This window comes from Hemitrygon akajei, chromosome 19 (genome assembly GCF_048418815.1).
Source record: "Hemitrygon akajei chromosome 19, sHemAka1.3, whole genome shotgun sequence".
NCBI classification, from domain to species: Eukaryota; Metazoa; Chordata; class Chondrichthyes; order Myliobatiformes; family Dasyatidae; genus Hemitrygon; species Hemitrygon akajei.
In genome coordinates this window covers 1,645,747-1,673,746 of record NC_133142.1, presented here as the reverse complement: position 1 = coordinate 1,673,746, position 28,000 = coordinate 1,645,747, and the positions used below count along the sequence as shown (strand labels likewise).

The following is a 28,000-nucleotide window of genomic DNA, read 5'->3' as shown; positions in this document are numbered from 1 at the left end:
AGAGGCCAAGTCATTGAGTATATTTAAAGTGGAAGTTGATAGGTTCTTGATTAGTCAGGGCGCCAAAGGTTATGGGGAGAAGGCAGGAGAATGGTGTTGAGGGACAATAAATCAGCCTTGATGGAATGGTGGAGCAAACTCGAGGGGTCAGATGAATTAATTCCACTCCTGTGTCTTTCGGGGTTATAGTCTTAAACAGTTCTTCTTTCATCCTTAACCCATGGTCTCTAGCTCCTGTCTCACCCAGCCTCTAAAAACAGCCTGCTTGCATTTACCTTATCTATACCCCTCATAATTTTGTATACCCCTATCAAGACCGTATAAGACATAGGAGCCCATCGTGTCTGCTGTGCCATTCTATCATGGCTGATCCTTTTTTTCTATCTCCTTCTGAACTCCAGTTTCCAGCCTTCTCCCTGTAACCTTTGTTGCCATGTCCAATCAAGAACTTATCAATCTCTGCCTTAATTACACCCAATGACCTGACCTCCATAGCTGCATGTGACAACATATTCCTCAAATTCACCACCCTTTGGCTAAAGAAATTTCTCTGTTTCTCTGTTTTGAAAGGGCGCCCCTCTATCCTGAGGCTGTGCCCTCTTGTCCTAGACTCTCCCAACGTGGGAAACATCCTTTCCACATCTACTCTGTCTAAGCCTTTCAACATTCGAAAGGTTTCAATGGGATCCCCCCTCATCCTTCTGAATTCCAGCAAGTACAGACCCAGAGCCATCAAATGTTCCTCATATGATAACCCTTTCATTCCTGGAATTCACCTTGTGAACCTCCTCTGGACCCTCTTCAATGCCAACACATCTTTTCTAAGATGAGGGGCCCAAAACTGTTCACAATAATCAAGGTGAGGACTCACCAGTGCCTTATAAAGCCTCAGCATCATATCATTGCTAGACGTCTTGAAATGAATGCTAACGTGGCATTTGCCTTCCTCACCACCAACTCAACCTACAAGTTAATCTTTAGGGTGTTTCCTCATCTCCCCTCATTCTCCTATACTCCATGGCGTAAAGTCATAACCTCTTCAATCTTTCCCTATAACTCAGGTCTTCAAGTCACAATAACATCCTTGTTAATTTTCTCTCCACTTTCATGAACAAGAGAAGATCTGCAGATCTCTTTCAGGGATGCCTACCCTGAAGAAACTTAAATCTTCCCTTTGATGGGAGTTCAGTGAAACACACTCTCACTGCTGCTCTTCTGCTATGATCCCTGCTTCTCTCCAACTCTTTGCTTTACTTCATCCCTCCCCTTCCAGCTTTCACCATTCACCTAGTGTTTCTCTCTCCGCCCCCCCCCCCCCCCCAACTTTTAAATCTACCACTCAGCCTTTTTCTCTCCAGTTCTGCCGAAGAGTTTTGGCCCAAAATGTCGACTATATATTTTTTCCATAGGTGCTGCCTGGCCTGCTGAGTTCCTCCAGCATTTTGTGTGTGTTGCTCTACACTCTTTTCAGTCTGATTAACATCTTTCCTGTATGTGACCAGAACTGGACACAATGTTCAAAATTAGGCCTTACCAATATCTAAGACAACTTCAACAAAACATCCCAACACTTGTACTCAATACTTTGACTTATGAAGGCCAATGTGCCAAAAGTTGCCTTTACGACCCTATCTACTTGTGAGACCACTTTCAAGGAATTAAGAATCTTTATTCTCAGATCCCTCTGTTCTTTTGCACTCCTCCGTGCCCTACAACTCACTGTGCAAGTCCTACCCTGGTTTGTTTTCCCAAAGTGTAACACCTCACCCTTGTCTGCATTAATTGAGGCCTAATCTGGAGTATTCTATGTAGTTCTAGTCACCTACCTACAGTAAAGATAACAATAAGCTTGAGATTTGGCAAGGATGTTGCTGATCCTTGAGGTCCTGAGTTACAGGGAAAGACTAAATAGGATAGGATTTTGTGCCATGTAGTGAAGGAGAATGAAGGGAGATAGGATTGAGGTATACAAAATTAGGAGGGCTATACTGTGGACAAGGCAAGCAGGCTTGTTCAACAGAGGTTGGGTAAGAGTAATAAGTGAAATGCTCAAGGGAAACATGAGGGAGATCTTCACTCGGTGGTGAGAGTGTGGAACGAGCTGCTAGAGGAAGAGATAGATGGGGTTTCAGTTGTAGTTTGGATAGATACATGGATGGGAGGAGTAAGGAGGCTATAGTATGGATGCAAGTCGATGGAACTAGGCAGAATAACAATTCATCATGGACTAGATGGGCCAAAGGTTCGGTTTCTGTTCTATAGTGCTCTGTGACTTCTATGACTTAAAAATGTGAATGAATAGCAGGGTTTCAGGTGCAGCAAAAGAGCCAACAAAATATTTGTGTTTGGTAGAGGCCTGAAGCATAGTGTTATTCCTCAAGGCATGGTTCTTGCAGCTTGTGAGCCTAATACAAGCGAAAAGGATTAGTGTAGATTAGCATCACAGTCGACATGGGTGAAGTCAGCTGATAGGGCTCAATTCTACGATCAGTATTCTTGTCATGGTATACATTCCCTAACTATTTGTTTATATAAACGAGTATTGCAATCAGGGATTTTGATCAACTTAGTTGAGAAGTTTTATTTGTGAATCACATGCTCCTTTTTTCCCCACAGTAGATCCAAAAAGAAGGCAACATTTTAAAGAATGAAAAACTAAATATTCAAAAACTGATATGTCGGCAGTTCAAAAGTACTCATTCCTCTTTGCACAGTTGTCTTTTTAGATAAGTTTCTATTACCTTTGCTCAAGGTGATAGGGCAAGATTTGCTCATTCCTCCTTACAAATTTGCTCAAGTTGTGCCAGGTTAGTTGGGGATTGGCAGTGGACAACAATCTTGAGGTCTTGCCAGAAATGTTCGATTGTATTAAGGTCAGTATTCTCCGGCCCAGTAAAGGACATCAATTTTCTTCATTTGAAGCCATTCCATGGTTGCTGTGGCAGTATACATTGACTTGCCTTTCTGCTGAAAGATAAACTTCCTCCCCAATTTTTAGCAGAGACCAGAAGGTTTTTATCCAGGATCTTTCTGTATTTAGCAGCATTCATCCTCCTATCAATCCTGACCAGATTTCCAGTCCCTGCTGCTGAAAAGCATCCTCATAGCTTGATGCCACCTCCACCATACTTTACAGTAGGTAAGGTGTTACCTGGGTGATGTGCAGTATTAGAACAGTAGAGATCAGGAAAAGGCTCTCCATCCCACCATGTCTGCAATGATAATGCTGCCAAATCAACTAAATCCCTTCGGTCTGTCCATAATCCATCTCTACCCATCTATGGTCCATAACCCCCCACCCCCATTCCCTGTTTGTGCATGATCCATCTCCTCCTACCCATTCTCTGCCAGTCCATGATCCATATTCACCCCCCCCATTCCCTGTCTGTCCATGGTCCATATCTCACCCTCCCCATTCCCTGCCTGTTCATGTGTCTGCTCCTCCATTGCCATGCTTCTGGTGCCAACGTAGTATGCCCACAACTCATTAACAATAATCCATATGTCTTTGGAATGTGGGAGGAAACCACACAGTCATGGGGAGAATGTATAAATTGGGAATTGAACCTTGATCTTACTGTTGGCGCTATAAAGTGTGCTGACTGCTACGCCACCATGCTGTCCCATATTGCCTATTTACCACCCTGTCCACTTGTCTTGCCAAGTTGTCTGGTCTTCTAGTTACTGAGCCTTCTGTCAGCAGGAACAGCTTGTGTAATCGCTCTGTTAAAATTCAAAGTAAATTTATAATCACGTGTATAATACATATCACCATATACAGCCCTGAGATTCATTTTCTTGCAGACTTTCACAGTAAATACAAGAAACATAATGAAATCTATGAAAGACTGCACCCAAAAGGATGAACAACCAATATGCAAAAGATAACAAACTGTGCAAATACCAAAATCAAGAAATAATAATAATAAATAAGCAATGAATATTGAGGAGATGAGATGAAGAGTCCTTGAAAGTGAGTCTTTTGGTTGTGGGATTAGTACAGTGATGGGGTGAGTAGAATAAAGTTATCCTCTCTGGTTCAAGAGCCTAAAGGTTGAGGGGGTAGTAACTATTTCTGAACCTGGTGGTGTGGATCCTGAGGCTCCTGTACCATTTTCCTGATGGCAGCAGTGATAAGAGAGCATGGCCTGGGTGGTGGTGGTTCTTGATGATGGGTGTTGCTTCCCTGCAACAGCACTCATTGGTGGGAAGAACTTTACCTGTGGTGAACTGGGCTATATCCACTACTACTTGTAGGTTTCTTTCCGTTCAAGAGCATTGGTTTCCATAGCAGGCCACGTTGCAGCCAGCCAATTCATTCTCCACCACACATCTATAGAAGTTTGTCAAAGTTTTAGATGACATGCCAAATCTTCACAAACTTCTAAGAAAGTAGAGGTGCTGCTGTGCTTTCTTTGTAATGGCACTTGCATGCTGGATCCAGAACAGATCCTCTGAAATATGAACACTGAGGAGTTTAAAGTTGCTGACCCTCTCCACCTCTGATCCCCTGATAAGGACTGGCTGATGGACCCCCAGTTTCTCCCTCCTGGTCAATAATCGGCTCCCGGACCTTGCTACAGCAAGTAAGAGATTGTTGTTGAAACACCACTCAGACAGATTTACAATCCCACGCCAGTTTGCTGATTTGTCACCATGTTTGATATGGCCAACGACAATGGTGCCTCTCTAACCAGGAACAAATCCAAGCAACCAGCTGTAATTTGTGCTTGACTCCTGTGCTTGACGAAATGTACCATGTGGGTAATACTTGCCTCTGATCTATGCCTTCTATCTTCAAGGGCAATCTGCTTTTCGGGTACCATACCACAGGTCAGTTCAGGCTGCTGCCTAATCAGTAACTGCAATCAACAGCTGGTTAGTCATCATACTCCAAAATATGAGAAGATTTTGCAGAGAAAATTAACAGAAAGTGTTTACACTGAGGAGGTCAATAATCAGTAGACCTATGACTAGATCTGATCACTGGTAAAAAGTTCCACTGGTTGAGAAATGTATTATGCTCATTGAGCTATGACGGGATGTACAGAAACCAGTGGAAGCAGATTTGTGTTGCACTGGAGTGAATATTGCAAAAGGAAGGCTGTTGCATTGGTTACAAGACTAACTACCGAGCTGGCATCACCATGATGGACCAAATGGCCACCTCCTATGTTATATAGGGTATAATGATATGAATGTCTGTAAGGTACAGGAGCCTGAAAACCTGCACTCAGCGATTGGTGCTCCCTGGTGCTGTAAGCTGGTGTGCTAACCTACTTATTGTAACTTGCAGTAATTTATTTATGTATCGCATTGTACTGTTGCTATAAAACAACATACTGAATGTCAGTGGTAATAAACCTGATTCTGATTCATATTTGCATTGTATTCTGCTACAGATATTCAGTTAATGTGTTCCAGCCCCCATTCCAACCTGGTCGAATCTCACCTGAGCCACCCCTTTCCAAGATGGACAATATGCAGCCCAGCACTGGAATCAGTCCCGGCTCTGAAACTGGAGATGGAAATCTGCCACTGGAAGTTCAGGAACGAGACTTCCGGCCCCTCCAACGTACTCACATTACTAGCTCTATGTCCGAGCCCCTCCTGGCCTCTGCTTTCTTAAAGGGAACAAGCTGGCCGGGCAGAGAGAGGGATTCAATTCACAGCTACGACTCGGGGTTCTCGGAAATGCAGCCGGAATCACAGGACCACTTGGGATGTGAGAAGGAAACCTCTTACGAGAAAGCTCCAAAGCCTGAGGGTAAGCTTTGTAGTTTTCTTCACAAAGACCTCTTGTAAGATAAAATGGATTCTTACCTTCACAATCTTCCTCGTTATGATCTTGCACCTTATCACTTTTTCCATATCATTAATACTTTATCTTGCATTGTTGTCTTACCTTGTACTAGCTCAATGCACCATGTATGAACACTATGCAAGACCAGCTTTTCACTGTACCTTGGAAAATTTAACAATAATAAACCAATATCAAATAAATCCCAGTAAAAGCCCCTTACCCCATTGCACCTCACCTCACAGATAGGGGGAAGCAAGGTATGAGGAAAGTCACTTCAATTATTAATACCACGTTCAGGTTCGAAACTTTATGATCCTTAAACTCAGCAAGAAAGTGAAGCCTTAATCATTACTGTAACAACTGTAAATACTTGGCTGGTCAAGCTGCGATTCCACTGGAGCTGCTTGATGTTATTGTACAGAGACCACCTAGAACTGTTGTATACCATCACTAATGCATCAGCTGCTGCTTTGTGCTCTCTGCTAATTTATTTGCTCATAGTGTTGGGGCTCTTCATTTGGATGGTGATGTATAGGGAGAGATGATTGGTCGGGGTTGACCATGGATGTTGTGTCTCAGCTGTCTACATGATATACAAGCCAGGACAGTACAATATGGACAACAGGCTGTTGCCTGTTGTGCAACCTCCAATTCCAATTCCAGACTGGACCTTGACTGACAACACTTCCAGACCTGGTCTTTACGTGCTGCCGCTGGAACACCAGTCTCCCCTTCCCCCACCACCACTTTGTCATCCCATGTCTCTCAGGACCCACCGTCCTTGGAAGTTCCATCTTCCTCTCACCCTACCTTCCCTGAACACCCCAACCCTCCCCTCTCCTCAGACTCTACCAACCCTCTTCTCCCCTCCAACCCCAGGTCTCATTCGTGTTGGGTCTTCACAGTTCCCTCTGAGGCAGAACATTCTGTCCTCAGCAAAGGCCTCACCTCCATCCCTCTGCACCCATGCCTCAGTGAGTTCTGGCGCCACCATGACACTGAACTCTTCTGCTGCACCTGTCACCGTGCCTACTTCTTTGGCAAGACCTGTTAACCCTGCACCAATGACCCCTTCTCCTCTTCCTGGAAACCCCTCTCAGGTCTTCTGCCTGTTCTGGATCTTTTCATTACTAACTGCCAACAAGATGATAACTGTCTCGGCTTTACCAATGGTGACCAGTGATGTGCCTCAGGGATCTTTTCTGGGACACCTTCTCTTCGTGATTTTTATAAATGACCTGGATGAGCAAGTAGAGGGATGAGTTAGTAAATTTGCTGATGACACAAAGGTTGGGGGTGTTGTGGATAGTTTGGAGGGCTTTCAGAGGTTACAGTGGGACATCGAAAAGATGCAAAACTGGGCTGAGAAGTGGCAGATGGAGTTCAATCTCTCTGCTTCTCTCACAATCATTCCTTGCCTGCTTTCCATCTCCCTCTGCTCTCCTCCCCCTTTCTTTCTCCTTAGGCCTCCCGTCCCATGATCCTTTCCCTTCTCCAGCTCTGTATCCCTTTTGCAAATCAACTTTCGAGCTCTTAGCTTCATCCCTCCCCCTCCTGTCTTCTCCTATTGTTTCAGATCTCCCCCTCCCCCTCCCACTTTCAAATCTCTTACTATCTTTTCTTTCAGTTAGTCCTGACAAAGGGTCTCGGCCCGAAACGTTGACCGTGCTTCTTCCTATAGATGCTGCCTGGCCTGCTGTGTTCCACCAGCATTTTGTGTATGTTGCTTTTGTGTAATTAATTCAGATCACTTTGACATGAAAGAATCTCTTTCTATTGATCAGTGTCATAAAAAAGCCAAATTAAATCCACTGTGATTCAATGTTGTAAAACATGAAAACATCCAAGGGGGTGAATACTTTTTATAAGCACTGTACATCCGTGACATTTCACACGCTCTTGATCTTTTCAATGACTTCAAGTTCCCTGCCCCTGGTTGTTTCATTTTCACTAAGGTTATCCAGTCCCTTTCTACCTCCATCCCCCATTAGGTTGGCCTTAAAACCTTCTGCTTCTTTCTGGACACCGGATGCACTCCACCAGCATTCTCCTCCATCTAGCAGAACTTGTCCTCACTCTCAATAATTTATTCTTTGGCCTTTCCCACTTCCTTCAAACAAAAAGTGTAGCCATGTGCACTTGCATGGGTCCCCCCTATGCCTGCTTCTTTGTTGGCTACGTGGAACAGTCTACATTCCAAGCCTACACTGGTATCATTCCCTAAATTTTCCTATGCTATGTCAGCTGCATTGGTGCTTCTTCCTTTGCTCATGTGGAGCTTGTCAGCTTCATCAACTTTGCCTCCAATTTCCACCCTGCCCTCAAGTTTACCTGGGCCATATCTGACACCTCCTTCCCCTTTCTCAATCTTTGTCGCTATCTCTGGAAATAGTTTATCCACTGATCTTTTCTAACCCCACTGATTCTCACAGTTACATGGACTATACCTCTTTCCACCCTGTCACTTGTAAAAATGTCATCCCCTTCTCTCATTTACTCCACCTCCACCACATTTGCTCTCAGGTTGAGACTTTTCATTCCAGAATGAAGATGTCCTCCTTTTTCAAAAAAAGGGACTTCCTTTCCTCTACCATCAACGGTACCCTCACCCACATCCCTTCCATTTCACGCATGTCTGTCCTCAACCTCTGCTTGTAGTCCCACCCAACCTCAGTGGAAAAAGCCTGCTTGCATTTACGCTGTCTATACCCCTCATAATTTTGTATACCTCTATTAAATCTCCTCTCAATTTTCTGTATTCTAAAGAATACGATCCTAACATATTAAACCTTACCTCTATAACTCAGGCCCTCTAGCCCCAGCAAAATTCTTGTAAATTTTCTCTGCACTCTTTCAACCTTGTTTACATCTTTCCTGTAGGTGGTGACCAAAACTGCAGACAATACTCCAAATTAGTGCTCACCAACATCTTGTACATCTTAAACAACATTCCTTTGTTCTACCACAGTTCCCAGTGCCTTATCATTCACTGTGTAAGACCAACTGAAATGCAAACCCTCACACTTGTCTACATTAAATTCTATCTGTCATTTTTCAGCACAATATTTCCAGTTGATGCAGATCCCTCTGCAAGCCCTGATAGCCTTCCTCACTGTCCAGTACACCCCTAGTCTTGGTGTTATTTACAAATTTGGTGATCCAGTTAACTGTAGTATCATCCAGATCATTGATAAAGATGACAAGCAACAAAGGACCCAGCACCGATCCCTGCAGCACACCACCAGTCACGGGCCTCCAGCTAGAGAGGAAACCCTCTACTAGCACTCTCTGACTTCTCCCACAAAGCCAATGTATAATTCAGTTTGCTACCTCATTCTGAATGCCAAGTGACTGACCCCTCTTGACCAGCCTCACCTTGTCAAATGCTCCATGTAGACAACATTCACTGCCTTGCCTTCATCCACATTCCTGATAACTTTCTCAAAACACCTGATAAGATTGATTAGGCATGACCTACCATGCCTGAAGCCATGCTGACTATCCTACACAGTCCATGTTTATCCAAATGCTTATATACCCAGTCCCTTAGAATACTTTCCAATAATTTTCCCACATCTGATGTCAGACTCACCGGTCTATAACTTCCTGGTTTCTGTTTAGAGCTTTTTTTAAACAACAGAACAGCATTAGCCATCCTCCAATTCTCTGGTATGTGTCCTCTCACCAAGGATGCCTTAAATATATCTGCTAGCGCCCTGGCAATGTCTGTACTTACCTCCCATAGGGTTCGAGGGAGCACCTAGTCAGGCCCTATGGTTTTATCCACCCTAATTTGCCTCAGGGTAGCAAGCACCTCCTCCTCTGTAATCTGTACAGGGTCCATGAAGTTGATGCTGCTTTCCCTCACTTCTATAGACTCTGTATTCACTTCCCAAGTAAATATGCAAAGAATGCTTTTAACATCTTTCCCTAGGGCTGCAATATCTCTTGAAAACCAAGCTTCCCTGCATGTGTTATCTTTACCTTTTATTCTGACAAGCATATACAACCTTAGTACTCCCAAAATGTTGTTTTTGAAGACCTCCCCACTTTCCAAGTACACTTCTGCTAGAAAGCAGCCAATCCCAAACCACACCTGCCAGATCATTTCTGATACCATCAAAATTGGCTTTTCACCAATTTAGACATCAACCCGCAAACCAGACCTATCTTTTTGCATATTTTTTTGATACTGATGGCATTGTGGTCACTGGGTGCAAAGTGTTGCGCTGCACAAACTTCTGTCACCTGCATTGTCTCATTCCTTAATAGTAGATTCACTATCGCATGCCCTCTCGTTGGGACTTCTACGTACTGATGAAGAAAACTTTCCTGAACACATTTGACAAACTCTGTCCCATCTAGTCCTTTTACAGTATGAGATTCCCAGTTAATAGGTGGAAAGTTAAAATTGCCTACTATAACAACATGCGATCTGTTTATAAATTTGTTCCTTTAATATAGCCCCATTAATATGATACCTTTCTTATTTCTTAGTTCCACCCATATACCTCACTAGTTGAGTTCTTCAGTCTGTCCTGACTGAGCACTGCCATGACATTCCCTGGCTAGTAATGTCACCACTCCTCCTTTAATCCCTCCCACTCTGTCACATCTAAAACAACAGAACACGGGAATATTGAGCTGCCAGTCCTGCCCCTCTTGCAACCAAGTCTCACTAATGGTTACAACATCATAATTCTAGGTGTTGATCCTTGCCCCGAGCTCATCCACCTTTCCTATGATAATTCTTGCATTGAAATATACACAGTTCAGAACACTAGTCACACCATGCTTAACCTTCTGATTCCTGACTTTGTCTGAGATCTTACCAACATCTGCCTCCACAACCTGTCCACTGACTCTTCTGGCTCTCTGGTTTCTATCCCCCTGTAATGTTGTAATTTAAAGTCTATATGTGTAAGGCTAATGAAAATAGATTTGGGAGCAAAGGACCATTATTCTCACTTCATCATCCACCCTCTACCAAACACTAGGACATTGCATTTCCTACAATCATCTTCATTCCTGTGCCCTTTAGTTTGACTAAAATATCTCCTGGAAATCTTTCCTGGAGAACTAACAAATGTTCTCTGAAAGCTTGGAAACCACTTTCCGTTTACAGGTAGTCCCCGAGTTATGAACGTCCAATTTACGAACAACTCGTACTTATGAACCGAGGAAGGAGAACGCCGTCCGCCATTTTAAGTTGTTGCCGTTGACACTGTGTTGAGTGTTTGACTTTGTATTTGGCTTAAAATTTTCTTAGTAAGATTCACCCTGACCGTTCCAGTCAGCTGGTGGCGCAGTGAGATCAGCGCCGGGCCAGAGAATGGAGGTTCCCGAGTTCAATTTAGTTCCCGAGTTCCCGTGCTGGGTTGATGTCGATCCAGTTACTCCTGTACCAACCGTGCCAGGTTGATGTCGAGCTCACAACATGACTTCGTAAAAAAAAAAAACTGCCACCTCCAGTTTAAATTCCCACGTGGAATATTGTGGAGGATCAAATACCCAAACCCAGCACAGCCCCCACTTGTCCCATTTAACCTGTCTCAGTACGGTGCAGTTTAGGACCTGGGGAATTCAGTGCTGTGGTCCTTAGGACCCAGTGGACCTCGGGAGCCGGCGCAGGTCGGGACCTGCCGCCCGTAGTGTTTCTGTTCCATTGACGGGAAGCAATCGCGATTGAAAATAAAGTGGAAATAATAAAGCGTTTGGAAAGAGGTGAAATGCCATCGGTCATTGGAAAAGCGTTAGGCTACAGTCGGTCAACGATTGGAACAATTTTAAAGGATAACGGATAAAGTAAGAATAATGGAGCATGTGAAAGGCCCTGCCCCGATGAAAGCTACAATTATTACTAAGCAACGCAGTGGTTTAATTATTGGAATACATATGTTTCTTAAGTGTTTTATATGCATAGAAAGGTAAAATATATACTATATACTAAGACAAACGTTTGACTAACTGACACTAAATAATACTTGTTCCGACTTGCGTACAAATCCGACTTAAAGACGGACTCAGGAACGGAACTCGTACGTAACCCGGGGACTGCCTGTATTCCGTCATCAGTTTTACCTGGTGCACTTGAAGCTGAGTGTCCTTGTGATAAGTAGTGGCTTGACCTCTCAAAGGTTTATTAGGAAATGTCAGTATAACATAGTTTTTGAACTCTTGTTCCACAGCTGTGATTCCTGGTTACCAGCAACCGTCTGCATCAGTGCGTTTTCACACACCACAGTTTTACATCAAACTCATTGACCCATCAAACAAAGAGCAGAAAATGGAAGACAAAGGTGAGGTCAAAGAAATGGGGCTCATACCTATTTTAGTGAGTTTTCTGGATGTGGCTATCTGTTAGTGTATGTCTGTGTTGGTGGCATTTTATGATTGTTGCCAGCTGTTGTACTGTACCAGGCTGCTAAAGAAAAAGCCTGTTTTGAAATGTAGAGCAACTGCAGCTATTTTGGGAACATTAGTCATTTTGAGCACATCTGCTTTAATCCAGTTACACCAGAATCTTTCCAGATAAATGGCCTCAGCACAAGTCCTGTAGTGTTGCCCTTACAAACACATTCGTCTTTCAGTTATCTGCTAGCTCCTGCTTTACACCTTTGGCCAAGAATCTACCATGAAAATTAACTCCCTTTTGCACATTGGTTGCTTCTTTCTTGGAGCTTTTTGTTGATATTTGTTTTACTGTGAATAACCCCAAGTGAGACAGAACAAGCAGATAATAGGGCAAAATTGTAGTTAGTGGGATGAATTGAAGTGCAACATGGGGCAAAATTGAAAATGCTGATGAATACAAGACTGAAGGTGTTACATTTTATTACTCGCAGTATATGGAATGTTTGATCTTGTAGCACAATTAGAGATTGGCAGGTGCAACATTGTGGGCATCACTGAGTCATGGCTGAAACAAATTTGTAGTTGGGAGTTTAGCATCATAAGATTCAGCTTGTATCAAAAGGACAGGCAGGTAGGATGAGGGAGTGGGGGACTCTGGGGGACTTTCTAAGAAATTAAATTCTTAGAAAGAGGTGACATAGATGTAGAGACCATGGGCAGAGCTAAAAAACTAGAAGACCCTGATGGGAGTTATGTACACGCGTCCAAACAGTAGTCAGGATGTAGGATGCAAATTACAATGAGATTGAAAAGGAATGTTAAAAAGGGCAATGTTATGATAATCTTGTGGGATTTCAGTATGCTGATAGATTGGAAAAATCAGGTTGGTACTGGATTTCAAGAAAGGGAATTTGTAGAATGCCTACAGGGTGGCTTGTTAAGAGCAGCATGTGATTGAGTTCACTAGGGAAAGGGCAATTCTGTATGGGGTGTTGTATAATGAACCAGATTTGATTAGGGAGTTTATGGTAAAGGAATCCTTAGGAGACAATGATCATAACATAGTAAAATTCACCCTGCAGTTTGAAAGGGAGAAGCTAAAGTCAGATTTATCAGTATTCTAATGGAGTAAAGGGAATTACAGAGGGATTAGAGAGGAGCTGACCAAAGTTGATTGGTAGGGAACACTAGCAGGGATGACTGCAAAACAGCAATGGCTAAAGTTTTTGGGGGCAGTTCAGAAGGCACGGGATAGATATATCCGAAAGATAAAGCATTCTAAGGGGAGGATAAGGCAACCGTGGCTCACAAGGGAAATCAAAGACAGCATAAAAGCAAAATTGAGGGCATATAATATAGCAAAAATTAGTGGGAATTTAGAAAGGATTGGGAAACTTTTAAAAACCAACAGAAGGCAACTAAAAAAATTATAAAGGGGGAAGAGATAAAATATGAAGGTAAGCTAGCCAGTAGTATGAGGATAACAAACGTTTTTCAAATACATAGAGAAACAGAGAAGTGAGTGTGAATATTGGATTGCAATGGTGGATGAACTTTAAGTATTCTGTGTCAGTCTTCACTATGGAAGACACTAGAATTATGCTAGAAAATCCAGAGTGTCATTGAGCAGAGGTGATATTAGTTGCTATTACTAAGCAGAAGGTGCTTGGGAAGCTGAAAGGTCTGAAGATACATAAGTTACCTGGATCAGTTGGACTACTCCCTAGGGTTCTAAAAGAGGTAGCGGAATAGATTGTGGAGGCATTAGTGGTGATCTTTCAAGAATCACTGGATTCTGGAATGGTGCTGGAGGACTGGAAATTTGGAAATATCACTCTACTCTTTAAGAAGGGAGAGAGGCAGAAGAAAGGAAACTTTAGGCCAGTTAGTCAGACAAAGTATGTCTGTCTGTCTGTTCAGTGGTTGGGAAAATGTTGGAGTCGATTATTGAGGATGAGGTCACAGAGTACTTGGAGACACACAATAAAATAGGTTGTGGTCAGCATTGTTTACTCAAAAGAAAATGTTGCCTGACGAATTTGTTGGAATCAAACATGAGGAAATCTGCAGATGCTGGAAATTCAAACACACACAAAAATGTAATCCACCAGAAATTTGTTGGAATTCTTTGAGGAAATAACAAGCAGTATAGACAAAGGAGAATTGGTGGATGTTGTGTACCTGGATTGTCAGAAGGCCTTTGACGAGGTGCGACAATGAGGCTGCTTAACAAGTTAAGAGCCGATGGTATTAACAGGAAAGATACCAGCATGGATAGAGCATTGGTTGATTGGCAGAAGGCAACAGGGGAGTCTTTTCTGGTTAGCTATAGTATTCCACAGGGGTTGGTGTTGGGATCTTTTCTTTTCATGTTGTATGTCTATTATTTGGATGACAAGGTTATTGGCTTTGTGGCAAGTCTGCAGACGATATGAAGGTAGGTGGATAGGTGGAGGGGCGGATAGCATTGAAGGAGCAAGGAATCTGCAGGAGGACCGAGACAGATTGGGAGAATGGGCAAAGCAATAGCAGGTGGAATACAGTGTCGGGGCATGTGGGGTCATTCATTTTGTAGAGGAAATTAATTCTGTTGACTATTTTCTAAATGGAGAGAAAATTCAAAAAGCAGAGGTGCAAATGGACATGGGTAACCTTGTGCAATATTCCCTAAAGGTTAATTTGCAAGTTGGGTTGGTGAGGAAGGCAAATGCAATCAATGTTAGCATTCGTTATGAGAGGACTAGAATATAAAAGCAAGGATATAATGCGAGGCTTTATAAGGCATTTTCAGCATTCTGCCCTTGAAGTATTATGCACAGTTTTGGGGCCGCTTATTTAAGAAAAGATGTGCTGACATTAGAGAGGGTCTAGAGGTTCATGTGAATGATGCTTGGAATGAAAGGGTTAATGTATTAGCTTTTGATAGCTGTGGTTAGAAGAATGAGGGGAGATTTCATTGAAACCCATCAAATATTGAAAGGACTGGATATGGTAGATGTGGGGAGAATATTTCTGATAGTGGGGGAGTCTAGGACCAGAGGATACAGTCTTAATAGAAGGACATCAATTTAGAATAGAGATGAGGAGGAATTTCTGTCACCAGCCAGTAGTGAATCTGTAGAATACATTACCACAGGTAATGGGGGAGGTCAAATCATTGCGTATATTTAAAGCATTGTTTGATAGGTTCCTAATTAGTCAGGACAGGAAAGGTTACAAAGAGAAGAAAGAGAGTGGAGTTTGGATGGATATTAAATTGATCATGATGGGATGACAGAGCAGATTTGATGGGCCAAATGGCCTTGTTTTGCTCCTATGTCTTATGGTCTAAGAAAAGGAACCTCAAGGCAGTATAGTATAGAGGCATATAAATGCTTTAATAATAAATGTACTTCGAACTTTATTTGTTTCCTATTTATTGGGGTTGTTCGGGAGGAAAGGGCCTTCTTGTATCCCTTGGTCGCCCATCAGGAAGGTTTACTGCTGTCACCCCCAGACCAAACCATGTACAAAGAATGTCAGTGGCAGCTGTCGCAGCAACTCTGCCAGAGCAGAGGCAACAGTGTCAATGTGGCTTCTCCATCCAAGCTGGCTGTTATTCTCATGCTGAACCTGGCAGCCCATTACTGAAGTACTCTGTTTCTGACAAACTGTTTCAGTTAAATTCTAAGTATTGTTAACTGTCTGTTATATCATATGAGATTAGTATGAAGATTTGATCAGAGAGAATTGCCAGACTTCCAAATGATGACATTTCATTTTCTACCCCTGCCACTGCACTTGCTGTAACCACTGTCTATTAATGAAATGGCATATAAAATAGCGGAAGTGTTTTTTGGGGTGGGGGGGGTTTGGGGGTTTGAATGTTTAACTTCCTTGTTTCATGAGCTTGACTCAATACAAGGAGTTCCTGGGAAACGCAAGAGATCGATTTCTGAAAATTGTCATAGACTGTTCCACAGCTCAGAAACTTCAGTGAGGGTCAATCAGCACAAACATTGATTTATTGCTTTCCCCTGTATAGTTACAATGAAACACAATTGATGGCCTTCTAGTATCAAAGGATGTTAAATTGATTGATGATTCTTACAACTGTCAGATGAGATTGCCTTAGCAGTTTCCAAAGCAAATGATTAGAATGGCCTCCTGTTGTGAAGTAGCCCCTGTGTTCAAGACAATGGTGTCTTATTACTGCCAAGAAGTTGCATGTAATTTTTTAAAAGATGATGTCGTTTGAATTAACTAGCTGCTACTGCATTTCTATAACCCCAGGAGGTATTTGCATTCCTGTAACAAGTTTTGCTATCTTGAAAAATTCTTAATTTATTGCAGAGTTTGCATAGATTTTTGTAGGTCAGGTCTTCCATAATCTGGAAAGTCCCTAAATTATCCAAAGAACCATCATTTACCTACGTTATTTGATAAATTAATTTTTTCCTGAGTAGAGTCGTAGTTATATAGTAAAAGAACAGGCCCTTAAGCCCATCTGGTCCATTTGCTAGTGTTTGGCTCATATTTCTCTGAACAATAGACAGTAGGTGTGCAGGAGTAGGCCTTTCGGCCCTTCTAGCCAGCACCACCATTCACTGTGATCATGGCTGATCATACACAATCAGTACCCCGTTCCTGCCCTCTCCCCATATCCCTTGACCCCGCTATCTATAAGAGCTCTATCTAACTCTCTCTTGAATGCATCCAGAGACTTGGCCTCCACTGCCTTCTGGGGCAGAGCATTCCACATATCCACCACTCTCTGGGTGAAAAAGTTTTTCCGCATCTCTGTTCTAAATGGCCTACCCCTTATTCTTAAACTGTGACCTCTAGTTCTGGACTCACCCATCAGCGGGAACATGCTTCCTGTCTCCAGCGTGTCCAATCCCTTAATAATCTTATATGTTTCAATCAGATCCCCTCTCATCCTTCTAAATTCCAGTGTATACAAGCCCAGTCGCTCCAATCTTTCAACATATGACAGTCCCATATGTTGAACAATTCCTTTCCATTGATCTGTCCAACTGTCTTTTAAATATCAGTGTGCCTGCCTTTCACAGTTCCTTTGGCAGCTGATTCCACATAGATAAAACAAAAAAGTTCTGCCTAAACCTCTCCCCTTTCACCTTAAACTTGTGCCCTCTAGTTCTTGGCTTCCCAACTCTGGCAAGAAGATAGAATGCTTTCACCTTATCTATGCCTCTCATGTGGCATATGTTTAAACGATTGAACAGTACTGATCGTGCAGACCTGCCCTGTGGAGAGTCCACAATTCCTATTCAAAAGTATCACCCATGCCCAATTACTGATGACATGGGGCAAAGTGGATGGGTGCACTGAAACTGGAGTCCAAGGGCTGTAACAGCCAGTGCTGGACATTTGAAGTTAAAACACTGGAAACAGTCAAGCATCAGGGAAGTGGATCCTTCAGTCCACAGTACACATTTTATAACCCATTCCATTCAACCCATTAAGCTCACCTCTTCCGGGCAGTAACTGTAGAGAGAGATGCTGCGGGCCACTTTGTCGAGAACCTTTGATACATCTGCCATAGTAGGCAGGACTTCCTGGTGGCAGCCCATTTCATTTTGACTTCCTATTCTGACATATCGCTTCATGGTCTCCTCTGGTGCCACAATGTTGACCACATTCATATTTCCTCTTGTGATTTCTCTCCCCCCCCCCCCCCCGCCCTTTCTCTTTCTCCATTCCCAATTCTGGTTCTCTTCACATCCCTTGTCCTCACCTGCCCATCACCTCCCTATGGTTCCCCACCCCCTTTCCTTTCTTCCATGACCCACTGTTCTATCAGATTCTTCCACCTTCAGTCCTTTACCTCTTCCACCTATCACCTCCTGTCTTTTTACCTCGTCCTCCCTTCCCCACTCATCCACCTACCCCCTCACCTGTTCTCACATATCACCTGCCAGCTTGTATTCCTTCCACTCCCACCACCATCTTATTCGGGCTTCTGCCCCCATCCTTTCCAGTCTTGGTGAAGGGTCTCAGTCTGAAGCGTCAAATGTTTATTCCTTTCTATAGATGCTGCCCAACTCGAGTTTCTCCAGCATTTTGTGTGTGTTGTTCAAGAGATACTGGATTAACGTTTCTGGTCAAGGACTCTCCTGCAGACTTACTGGAATATCTTGAGGTTTATTTTCCTAAATCCAAACATCATATATAAAAGGAGACATTACAGTTTGGGAGAGCACATGGACGAAACGTGGACAGATACTGGTATCCTGATGATGTTCAAACACCAAACGGACAGATACTGGTATCCTGACGATGTTCAAACACCAAACGGACAGATACTGGTATCCTGACGAGGTTTAAACACCAAACGTAGACAGATACTGGTGTCCCGATGATGTTCAAACACCAAATGGACAGATACTGGTATCCTGACGAGGTTTAAACACCGAACGTAGACAGATACTGGTGTCCCGACAATGTTCAAACACCAAACGTGGACAGATACTGGTATCCTGACGAGGTTTAAACACCAAACGGACAGATACTGGTGTCCTGTTGAGGTTCAAACACCAAACGGACAGATACTGGTATCCTGACGATGTTCAAACACCAAACGTGGACAGATACTGGTATCCCGACAATGTTCAAACACCAAACGGACAGATACTGGTATCCTGACGAGGTTTAAACACCAAACCTGGACAGATACTGGTATCCCGACGATGTTCAAACACCAAACGGACAGATACTGGTATCCCGACGATGTTCAAACACCAAACGGACAGATACTGGTATCCCGACGATGTTTAAACACCAAACGGACAGATACTGGTATCCCGACAATGTTCAAACACCAAACGGACAGATACTGGTATCCTGATGATGTTTAAACACCAAACGGACAGATACTGGTATCCCGACAATGATTAAACACCAAACGGACAGATACTGGTATCCCGACAATGTTCAAACACCAAACGGACAGATACTGGTATCCTGACGAGGTTTAAGCACCAAACGTGGACAGATACTGGTATCCTGACGATGTTCAAGCACCAAACAGACAGATACTGGTATCCTGACGAGGTTTAAACACCAAACGGACAGATACTGGTATCCTGACGAGGTTTAAACACCGAACGTAGACAGATACTGGTGTCCCGATGAGGTTCAAACACCAAACGGACAGATACTGGTATCCTGACGAGGTTTAAACACCGAACGTAGACAGATACTGGTGTCCCGATGAGGTTCAAACACCAACCGGACAGATACTGGTATCCTGACGAGGTTTAAACACCAAACGGACAGATACTGGTATCCTGACGAGGTTTAAGCACCAAACGTGGACAGATACTGGTGTCCCGACGAGGTTTAAGCACCAAACGTGGACAGATACTGGTATCCTGACGATGTTCAAGCACCAAACAGACAGATACTGGTATCCTGACGAGGTTTAAACACCAAACGGACAGATACTGGTATCCTGACGAGGTTTAAGCACCAAACGTGGACAGATACTGGTATCCTGACGATGTTCAAGCACCAAACAGACAGATACTGGTATCCTGACGAGGTTTAAACACCAAACGGACAGATACTGGTATCCTGACGAGGTTTAAACACCGAACGTAGACAGATACTGGTGTCCCGATGAGGTTCAAACACCAAACGGACAGATACTGGTATCCTGACGAGGTTTAAACACCGAACGTAGACAGATACTGGTGTCCCGATGAGGTTCAAACACCAAACGGACAGATACTGGTATCCTGACGAGGTTTAAACACCAAACGGACAGATACTGGTATCCCGACCATGTTCAAACACCAAACGGACAGATACTGGTATCCTGACGAGGTTCAAACACCAAACGGACAGATACTGGTATCCTGACGAGGTTTAAACACCAAACGTGGACAGATACTGGTATCCTGACGAGGTTTAAACACCAAACGTAGACAGATACTGGTGTCCCAATGAGGTTCAAACACCAAACGGACAGATACTGGTATCCTGACGAGGTTTAAACACCAAACGTGGACAGATACTCGTGTCCCAATGAGGTTCAAACACCAAACGGACAGATACTGGTATCCTGACGAGGTTTAAACACCAAACGTGGACAGATACTGTTATCCTGACCATGTTCAAACACCAAACGGACAGATACTGGTATCCTGACGAGGTTTAAACACCAAACGTAGACAGATACTGGTGTCCCGATGAGGTTCAAACACCAAACGGACAGATACTGGTATCCTGATGATGTTCAAACACCAAACGGACAGATACTGGTATCCCGACGATGTTCAAACACTAAACGGACAGATACTGGTATCCTGACGAGGTTCAAACACTAAACGGACAGATACTGGTATCCTGACAATGTTCAAACACGAAACGGACAGATACTGGTATCCTGACGAGGTTGAAACACAAAACGGACAGATACTGGTATCCCGACCATGTTCAAACACCAAACGGACAGATACTGGTATCCCGACGATGTTCAAACACCAAACGGACAGATACTGGTATCCTGACGGGGTTGAAACACCAAACGGACAGATACTGGTATCCCGACAATGTTCAAACACCAAACGGACAGATACTGGTATCCTGACGAGGTTTAAACACCAAACGGACAGATACTGGTATCCCGACCATGTTCAAACACCAAACGGACAGATACTGGTATCCCGACGATGTTCAAACACCAAACGGACAGATACTGGTATCCTGACAATGTTCAAACACCAAACGTGGACAGATACTGGTATCCCGACGATGTTCAAACACCAAACGGACAGATACTGGTATCCTGATGATGTTCAAACACCAAACGTGGACAGATACTGGTATCCCGACGATGTTCAAACACCAAACGGACAGATACTGGTATCCCGACGATGTTCAAACACCAAACGGACAGATACTGGTATCCCGACGATGTTCAAACACCAAACGGACAGATACTGGTATCCCGACAATGTTCAAACACCAAACGGACAGATACTGGTATCCTGATGATGTTTAAACACCAAACGGACAGATACTGGTATCCCGACAATGATTAAACACCAAACGGACAGATACTGGTATCCCGACAATGTTCAAACACCAAACGGACAGATACTGGTATCCCGACGAGGTTTAAACACCAAACGGACAGATACTGGTATCCTGACGAGGTTTAAACACCGAACGTAGACAGATACTGGTGTCCCGATGAGGTTCAAACACCAAACGGACAGATACTGGTATCCTGACGAGGTTTAAACACCGAACGTAGACAGATACTGGTGTCCCGATGAGGTTCAAACACCAAACGGACAGATACTGGTATCCTGACGAGGTTTAAACACCAAACGGACAGATACTGGTATCCTGACGAGGTTTAAGCACCAAACGTGGACAGATACTGGTGTCCCGACGAGGTTTAAGCACCAAACGTGGACAGATACTGGTATCCTGACGATGTTCAAGCACCAAACAGACAGATACTGGTATCCTGACGAGGTTTAAACACCAAACGGACAGATACTGGTATCCTGACGAGGTTTAAGCACCAAACGTGGACAGATACTGGTATCCTGACGATGTTCAAGCACCAAACAGACAGATACTGGTATCCTGACGAGGTTTAAACACCAAACGGACAGATACTGGTATCCTGACGAGGTTTAAACACCGAACGTAGACAGATACTGGTGTCCCGATGAGGTTCAAACACCAAACGGACAGATACTGGTATCCTGACGAGGTTTAAACACCGAACGTAGACAGATACTGGTGTCCCGATGAGGTTCAAACACCAAACGGACAGATACTGGTATCCTGACGAGGTTTAAACACCAAACGGACAGATACTGGTATCCCGACCATGTTCAAACACCAAACGGACAGATACTGGTATCCTGACGAGGTTCAAACACCAAACGGACAGATACTGGTATCCTGACGAGGTTTAAACACCAAACGTGGACAGATACTGGTATCCTGACGAGGTTTAAACACCAAACGTAGACAGATACTGGTGTCCCAATGAGGTTCAAACACCAAACGGACAGATACTGGTATCCTGACGATGTTCAAACACCAAACGGACAGATACTGGTATCCTGACGAGGTTCAAACACCAAACGGACAGATACTGGTATCCTGACGAGGTTTAAACACCAAACGGACAGATACTGTTATCCTGACCATGTTCAAACACCAAACGGACAGATACTGGTATCCTGACGAGGTTTAAACACCAAACGTAGACAGATACTGGTGTCCCGATGAGGTTCAAACACCAAACGGACAGATACTGGTATCCTGATGATGTTCAAACACCAAACGGACAGATACTTGTATCCTGACGAGGTTTAAACACCAAACCTGGACAGATACTGGTATCCCGACGATGTTCAAACACCAAACGGACAGATACTGGTATCCCGACGATGTTCAAACACCAAACGGACAGATACTGGTATCCCGACGATGTTCAAACACTAAACGGACAGATACTGGTATCCTGACGAGGTTCAAACACTAAACGGACAGATACTGGTATCCTGACAATGTTCAAACACGAAACGGACAGATACTGGTATCCTGACGAGGTTGAAACACAAAACGGACAGATACTGGTATCCCGACCATGTTCAAACACCAAACGGACAGATACTGGTATCCCGACGATGTTCAAACACCAAACGGACAGATACTGGTATCCTGACGGGGTTGAAACACCAAACGGACAGATACTGGTATCCCGACAATGTTCAAACACCAAACGGACAGATACTGGTATCCTGACGAGGTTTAAACACCAAACGGACAGATACTGGTATCCCGACCATGTTCAAACACCAAACGGACAGATACTGGTATCCCGACGATGTTCAAACACCAAACGGACAGATACTGGTATCCTGACAATGTTCAAACACCAAACGTGGACAGATACTGGTATCCCGACGATGTTCAAACACCAAACGGACAGATACTGGTATCCTGATGATGTTCAAACACCAAACGTGGACAGATACTGGTATCCCGACGATGTTCAAACACCAAACGGACAGATACTGGTATCCCGACGATGTTCAAACACCAAACGGACAGATACTGGTATCCCGACGATGTTTAAACACCAAACGGACAGATACTGGTATCCCGACAATGTTCAAACACCAAACGGACAGATACTGGTATCCTGATGATGTTTAAACACCAAACGGACAGATACTGGTATCCCGACAATGATTAAACACCAAACGGACAGATACTGGTATCCCGACAATGTTCAAACACCAAACGGACAGATACTGGTATCCTGACGAGGTTTAAGCACCAAACGTGGACAGATACTGGTATCCTGACGATGTTCAAGCACCAAACAGACAGATACTGGTAACCTGACGAGGTTTAAACACCAAACGGACAGATACTGGTATCCCGACCATGTTCAAACACCAAACGGACAGATACTGGTATCCCGACGATGTTCAAACACCAAACGGACAGATACTGGTATCCTGACAATGTTCAAACACCAAACGTGGACAGATACTGGTATCCCGACGATGTTCAAACACCAAACGGACAGATACTGGTATCCTGATGATGTTCAAACACCAAACGTGGACAGATACTGGTATCCCGACGATGTTCAAACACCAAACGGACAGATACTGGTATCCCGACGATGTTCAAACACCAAACGGACAGATACTGGTATCCCGACGATGTTTAAACACCAAACGGACAGATACTGGTATCCCGACAATGTTCAAACACCAAACGGACAGATACTGGTATCCTGATGATGTTTAAACACCAAACGGACAGATACTGGTATCCCGACAATGATTAAACACCAAACGGACAGATACTGGTATCCCGACAATGTTCAAACACCAAACGGACAGATACTGGTATCCTGACGAGGTTTAAGCACCAAACGTGGACAGATACTGGTATCCTGACGATGTTCAAGCACCAAACAGACAGATACTGGTAACCTGACGAGGTTGAAACACCAAACGGACAGATACTGGTATCCTGACGAGGTTTAAACACCGAACGTAGACAGATACTGGTGTCCCGATGAGGTTCAAACACCAAACGGACAGATACTGGTATCCTGACGAGGTTTAAACACCGAACGTAGACAGATACTGGTGTCCCGATGAGGTTCAAACACCAAACGGACAGATACTGGTATCCTGACGAGGTTTAAACACCAAACGGACAGATACTGGTATCCTGACGAGGTTTAAGCACCAAACGTGGACAGATACTGGTGTCCCGACGAGGTTTAAGCACCAAACGTGGACAGATACTGGTATCCTGACGATGTTCAAGCACCAAACAGACAGATACTGGTATCCTGACGAGGTTTAAACACCAAACGGACAGATACTGGTATCCTGACGAGGTTTAAGCACCAAACGTGGACAGATACTGGTATCCTGACGATGTTCAAGCACCAAACAGACAGATACTGGTATCCTGACGAGGTTTAAACACCAAACGGACAGATACTGGTATCCTGACGAGGTTTAAACACCGAACGTAGACAGATACTGGTGTCCCGATGAGGTTCAAACACCAAACGGACAGATACTGGTATCCTGACGAGGTTTAAACACCGAACGTAGACAGATACTGGTGTCCCGATGAGGTTCAAACACCAAACGGACAGATACTGGTATCCTGACGAGGTTTAAACACCAAACGGACAGATACTGGTATCCCGACCATGTTCAAACACCAAACGGACAGATACTGGTATCCTGACGAGGTTCAAACACCAAACGGACAGATACTGGTATCCTGACGAGGTTTAAACACCAAACGTGGACAGATACTGGTATCCTGACGAGGTTTAAACACCAAACGTAGACAGATACTGGTGTCCCAATGAGGTTCAAACACCAAACGGACAGATACTGGTATCCTGACGATGTTCAAACACCAAACGGACAGATACTGGTATCCTGACGAGGTTTAAACACCAAACGTGGACAGATACTCGTGCCCCAATGAGGTTCAAACACCAAACGGACAGATACTGGTATCCTGACGAGGTTTAAACACCAAACGTGGACAGATACTGTTATCCTGACCATGTTCAAACACCAAACGGACAGATACTGGTATCCTGACGAGGTTTAAACACCAAACGTAGACAGATACTGGTGTCCCGATGAGGTTCAAACACCAAACGGACAGATACTGGTATCCTGATGATGTTCAAACACCAAACGGACAGATACTGGTATCCTGACGAGGTTTAAACACCAAACCTGGACAGATACTGGTATCCCGACGATGTTCAAACACCAAACGGACAGATACTGGTATCCCGACGATGTTCAAACACCAAACGGACAGATACTGGTATCCCGACGATGTTCAAACACTAAACGGACAGATACTGGTATCCTGACGAGGTTCAAACACTAAACGGACAGATACTGGTATCCTGACAATGTTCAAACACGAAACGGACAGATACTGGTATCCTGACGAGGTTGAAACACAAAACGGACAGATACTGGTATCCCGACCATGTTCAAACACCAAACGGACAGATACTGGTATCCCGACGATGTTCAAACACCAAACGGACAGATACTGGTATCCTGACGGGGTTGAAACACCAAACGGACAGATACTGGTATCCCGACAATGTTCAAACACCAAACGGACAGATACTGGTATCCTGACGAGGTTTAAACACCAAACGGACAGATACTGGTATCCCGACCATGTTCAAACACCAAACGGACAGATACTGGTATCCCGACGATGTTCAAACACCAAACGGACAGATACTGGTATCCTGACAATGTTCAAACACCAAACGTGGACAGATACTGGTATCCCGACGATGTTCAAACACCAAACGGACAGATACTGGTATCCTGATGATGTTCAAACACCAAACGTGGACAGATACTGGTATCCCGACGATGTTCAAACACCAAACGGACAGATACTGGTATCCCGACGATGTTCAAACACCAAACGGACAGATACTGGTATCCTGACAATGTTCAAACACCAAACGGACAGATACTGGTATCCCGACGATGTTCAAACACCAAACGGACAGATACTGGTATCCTGATGATGTTCAAACACCAAACGGACAGATACTGGTATCCTGACAAGGTTTAAACACCAAACGTGGACAGATACTGGTATCCTGACGAGGTTTAAACACCAAACAGACAGATACTGGTATCCCGACGATGTTCAAACACCAAACGGACAGATACTGGTATCCTGACGAGGTTTAAACACCAAACGTGGACAGATACTCATGTCCCAATGAGGTTCAAACACTAAACGGACAGATACTGGTATCCTGACGAGGTTTAAACACCAAATGGACAGATGCTGGTATCCTGACGAGGTTTAAACACCAAATGGACAGATACTGGTATCCTGACGATGTTCAAACACCAAACGTGGACAGATACTGGTGTCCCAATGAGGCTCAAACACCAAACGGACAGATACTGGTATCCTGACGATGTTTAAACACCAAACGTGAACAGATACCGGTATCCTGACGATGTTCAAACAGCAAACGGACAGATACTGGTATCCTGACGAGGTTTAAACACCAAATGTGGACAGATACTGGTATCCCGACGATGTTCAAACACCATACGTGAACAGATACTGGTATCCCGATGAGGTTCAAACACCAAACGGATGGATACTGCTGTCCCGATGATGTTCTGAAGCATGTCATCAAAAGCTGCATTTGGTATATTTAAAAAGATGTTAGTGTTTTCAACAAATCAATCATTCAAACAATAACTATGTTCCACACCCTGAAATATAGAGTCATAGAGCACTTCAGCACAGAAACAGGCCATTCAGCCCATCTGGTCTATGCTGATCTGTTATTCTACCTAGTACCATCAGCCTGCACTCAGACCATAGCCTCCATACACCTCCCATCCATGTACTTTTAGGTTGAAATCAAACCTGCATCCACCACTTCTACTGAGTATTTTTCTACTCTCACCAACATCTGATTGAAGAAGTTTCTCCTCATGTTTCCCTTAAATATTTCACCTTTCATCCTTAACTCATGACCTCTAGCCTCTGGAAAAAGCCTGCTTGCATTTACGCTATCTACACCCCTCGTAAATTTGTATACCTCTGTCAAATCTCATCTCAATCTCTGATGCTCTAGGGAATAAAGTCCTAACCTATTCAACCTTTCACTATAACTAATCTCCTTCGAATGATTCGGGTCACTTGCCTGACCACTCTGGTTCTGTCTTAATAATTACAGTCATTTAGAAATACTCCTTTATCACTTACAGAACCAATAATAAAATGGAGAATGCAATATAGCTCATCTGATGTGTGAAGGAAAATTACCCTCAGTTCTAATTTATGTTTCAGTGAAACTCTCCCCAGGCTTACAGCCTTCATTATTATCCTGAACCTGCCTCCCTTGTGGCATCTTAGTTGTGAAAATTAGATTTCTTTCAGAAAATGATGCTTGATATGCTGTATGGCTAGCTGTAGCGATGATATGTTCCAAGTGCTCTGGCTTTGCACCAATGAGGGTCCACTTGTCACGTGACATACAAATGTTTGTATACTAGGTAGTTGTGACTGATAATGTAGTCGATATAAATCCAGAAGGGAATTGGAGAAATATTGGAGGGTCAAACATTGGCATGGCTATAGGGAAGGAGAAGTGAGAATACAGCTGGAGAGCTCCACAAGACTACAAGTTGAGCACTCCCTATCCAAATGCTTAGAGTACAAAATGTTTTGGATTTTGGATTTTTTTGGGATTTTGGAATATTTGGAACTATATAATGAGATAGCTCGGAGTGA

At 43.7% G+C, this 28,000-nt stretch overlaps 1 protein-coding gene across 7 annotated transcripts in view; it reads left to right on the top strand.

Moving 5' to 3' along the window:
* Positions 1-28,000, top strand: part of usp19 (ubiquitin specific peptidase 19) — a 218,693-nt gene that overhangs the window by 169,056 nt on the left and 21,637 nt on the right. For all 7 annotated transcript variants that reach the window (XM_073071970.1, XM_073071968.1, XM_073071973.1 and 4 more), the window contains 2 exons: positions 5,403-5,767; positions 11,992-12,102. In XM_073071970.1, the coding sequence (XP_072928071.1) occupies positions 5,403-5,767; positions 11,992-12,102 (476 nt within the window). The remainder of the gene's footprint in view (positions 1-5,402; positions 5,768-11,991; positions 12,103-28,000) is intronic.